Source organism: Pterocles gutturalis, unplaced genomic scaffold, assembly GCF_000699245.1.
Source record: "Pterocles gutturalis isolate BGI_N339 unplaced genomic scaffold, ASM69924v1 scaffold3137, whole genome shotgun sequence".
NCBI lineage: Eukaryota > Metazoa > Chordata > Aves > Pterocliformes > Pteroclidae > Pterocles > Pterocles gutturalis.
In genome coordinates, this window is record NW_010112414.1 from 1 (window position 1) to 2673 (window position 2673).

At 58.2% G+C, this 2673-nt stretch overlaps 1 protein-coding gene across 1 annotated transcript in view; it reads left to right on the plus strand.

Moving 5' to 3' along the window:
* Nucleotides 1-786: 786 nt before the first annotated feature.
* The window catches only part of TICAM1 (toll-like receptor adaptor molecule 1), a 2133-nt gene continuing 246 nt past the window's right edge, over nt 787-2673 (plus strand). Inside the window, exon 1 of the mRNA XM_010074019.1 lies at nt 787-2671. Within this exon, the coding sequence (XP_010072321.1) occupies nt 787-2671 (1885 nt within the window). The remainder of the gene's footprint in view (nt 2672-2673) is intronic.

Sequence of the window (2673 nt, forward strand, 5' to 3'; positions counted from 1 at the left end):
CTATTTTGGGGTGTTCGCTGGTGCTCCCCTTAAATAGGGAACGCGTTTCAGCAGGCAGCAGTGTCCCTCCCGGCTGCCCACAGACCCTGTGGACACCGCTCCTCTGCTCCGGCCGAGTTCTGCCGGTTAATTCTGCCGCGGGCAGGGGCCTCTGGTGAGTGCAGGGGCTTGGGGGGCACGGGGCTGAGATGTGGATGGAGACAGAACATACCCGATGACACGTTGACACTGGATGCAGGAGCAGTCTGACAGGGTTTCCTGTAAGCGCCCTTTATTCCTCGACTGCCCATCGCAAGGAGCCGCTGGAACCAGGTGCCTGGAGGAGACGGACACTTGGATTTACCTCCACACGTGATTAGTTCAGCAATTATTTTAAAATAATTACCATTAATGTGAAATGAATGCAAGGAACTTGCTCTTCGCTTAATAACAGAGTTGGATAATGCGTGGAGCCCGACACGCAAACAGATCTAAAAATCCTTCCGAGCTGTGAGGGAGAGTCCGGGGGCTCTGCAAGCCTTGCGAGGACCCCCCCCAGCTCCCCACGCTCCTGAACGTTGCCCTGTGTTCTTCTCGCAGGTTCATCTGGCTGGTTCCTGAGCACACAGAGATCCCGGTTCCGAGACGAGCCCCTGAACAGCGAAGAGCCATCGCTTGCACGGTACCTGAAGTGTGACCAGGGTGTCACGGAGCACCGCAGGGGAACACACCTTCGCTCCAGGCGCTGTAAGATGGTTTTTCCATCCACGCTGCTTCAGCCCACTGTCTGGGCCAGCAGCTGATGAGATGGCACAGAGCGCCGAGCTCCAGCCAAGCTTGGAGGACGTTTTTAATATTCTCTCCCAGACCCCCCAAGATAAACTCCTCACCCTCAAACACAAACTGAAGCACTTGGTATTTGGGCCCAGCAGCAAATTACTGCAAGCCATGGTCCTGCTTACTCTGGGGCAAGAAGCAGATGCAAGAATTTGTCTGGATGCCTTGGGAGATAACTGGGCAGCCCGGTATGTCCACCAGACCAAACTGGGGGCTAGAGGAGTGCAGGAAGATGGGGAGGCTTTGCAGACCCCGCAGGTGGATGCAGGTGCCCTGGCGCTTCTGGCACAGATCTACTCGGTGTTGGCTGAGGAAAAACTGTGCAGTGCCGAAGCCATGGCCAAAGCCTGGCAGGCTGCCGCCAACGCCTGCGACACCAGCAAGGAGACGCAGGGGGACACGCTCAACAGCATCCCAGCTGAGGAGCAGGAAGAACCTGCCGCTGCTACCAGCGTGGGCCCAGGCGACAGATTCCAGACGCTGCGATCCGATGCGGTTGTAGGATTTCTCCGGCCGGGCAGCCCAAACTACGTGGTGAGAAGTTCCCCGGTGCAGATTGGAGGCAGCTCAGACCTTTCGCACCCACAGACCCTGCGCTCCTCGGGGAGCCCCTCTTTCCCCAGCTGCTTTGAGGTCAGCGCATCCCCAACGGTTGTTTTTCACAGCCAGCCTTCTCCCCGCAAGCGTGTCCCCCAGCCCAGCCGCCTGTGCCATGGGAGCACCAGCGCTGCTGGCCAGCCTGGCGGGGGCAGAGCGAGCCACGGCCGGCAGGAAGCAAGCTGGGCCAGCAGACCCAACTCTCATCCCGGGCAGGACACAGGTGCCCAAGTGTCCCAACCAGAGAAGGTTCCACGGGTCGGTTCACGTCACCCCGTTGTCCCTGTTCCTGAAACGCCGCTGCCCACGCTGGGCGCTGGGAACCAGCCTGTGGAGACCAGTGATGTTTCCAGCACGGTGGCAGCAGAACCTCAGAAAGAAAGCACAGACAAAAAGCAAGATGACAAGCAATTATCTACAGGTGTTCCCAAGTCAGGAGCTACAGCGGGTACTGGTCCTGCCCATACGTCCGAGGAGGACTCCTATGTTCCAGCAGGCCCTTCTTCTAACTCTGCATCTGCTTCCATGCCAGCCTGTTCCCTGCCTCCTCCTACCTACTCCTTCTCCTCAACCCTTCCTTCTCTTCCCGGAGCTCCTTCCAACTCATCGTATCCCTGTGCCCTCCACTCAGGCCCCTCTCCAGCCTGGCCTCCTCCTCTGCCCACATCAGAGCCAGATGGAGAAGAGAGAAAGTTCTTCACTTTCGTTATCCTGCACGCTAACGAAGATGAGATTGTTGCCCATCGGGTCAAGGACCTGCTGGAGAACATGGGGGTTCCCAACGGTGCCACACTCTGCGAGGACTTCTTCATTGCTGGCCGCAGCCACCTGACTTGCTTCCAGGACGCTATGGAAAACTCAGCTTTCATCATCCTCCTGCTGACCAAGAACTTCCCATGCGACCTGTGCACATTTCAGGCGAACACTGCTCTGATGGAGTCCATCCTCAACCCGTCCAAGCACGACTCGGTCATCCCTTTCGTACCCAAGGAGAACCCCCTGGAGCGGAGTCAGATTCCCAAGACTCTCGGTGTGCTCATGCCCTTGGACGAGAACTCTCCCGTGTTCTCCAGGACAGTGCAGAACACCTTCACCACCAGCAGGATCAAAGAGAGGAAAGCCGCCTGGGACGCGACGCAGAGACGGAAACTAGAGGAACGGAACCAAACGCTGCAGAACTTGGCTGCTCTGAACCTGGGCTCCCTTCCCCCGGTGCCTCCACGGCCACGGCTGCCGGAGCAATCACCCCAGCAGTGGTGT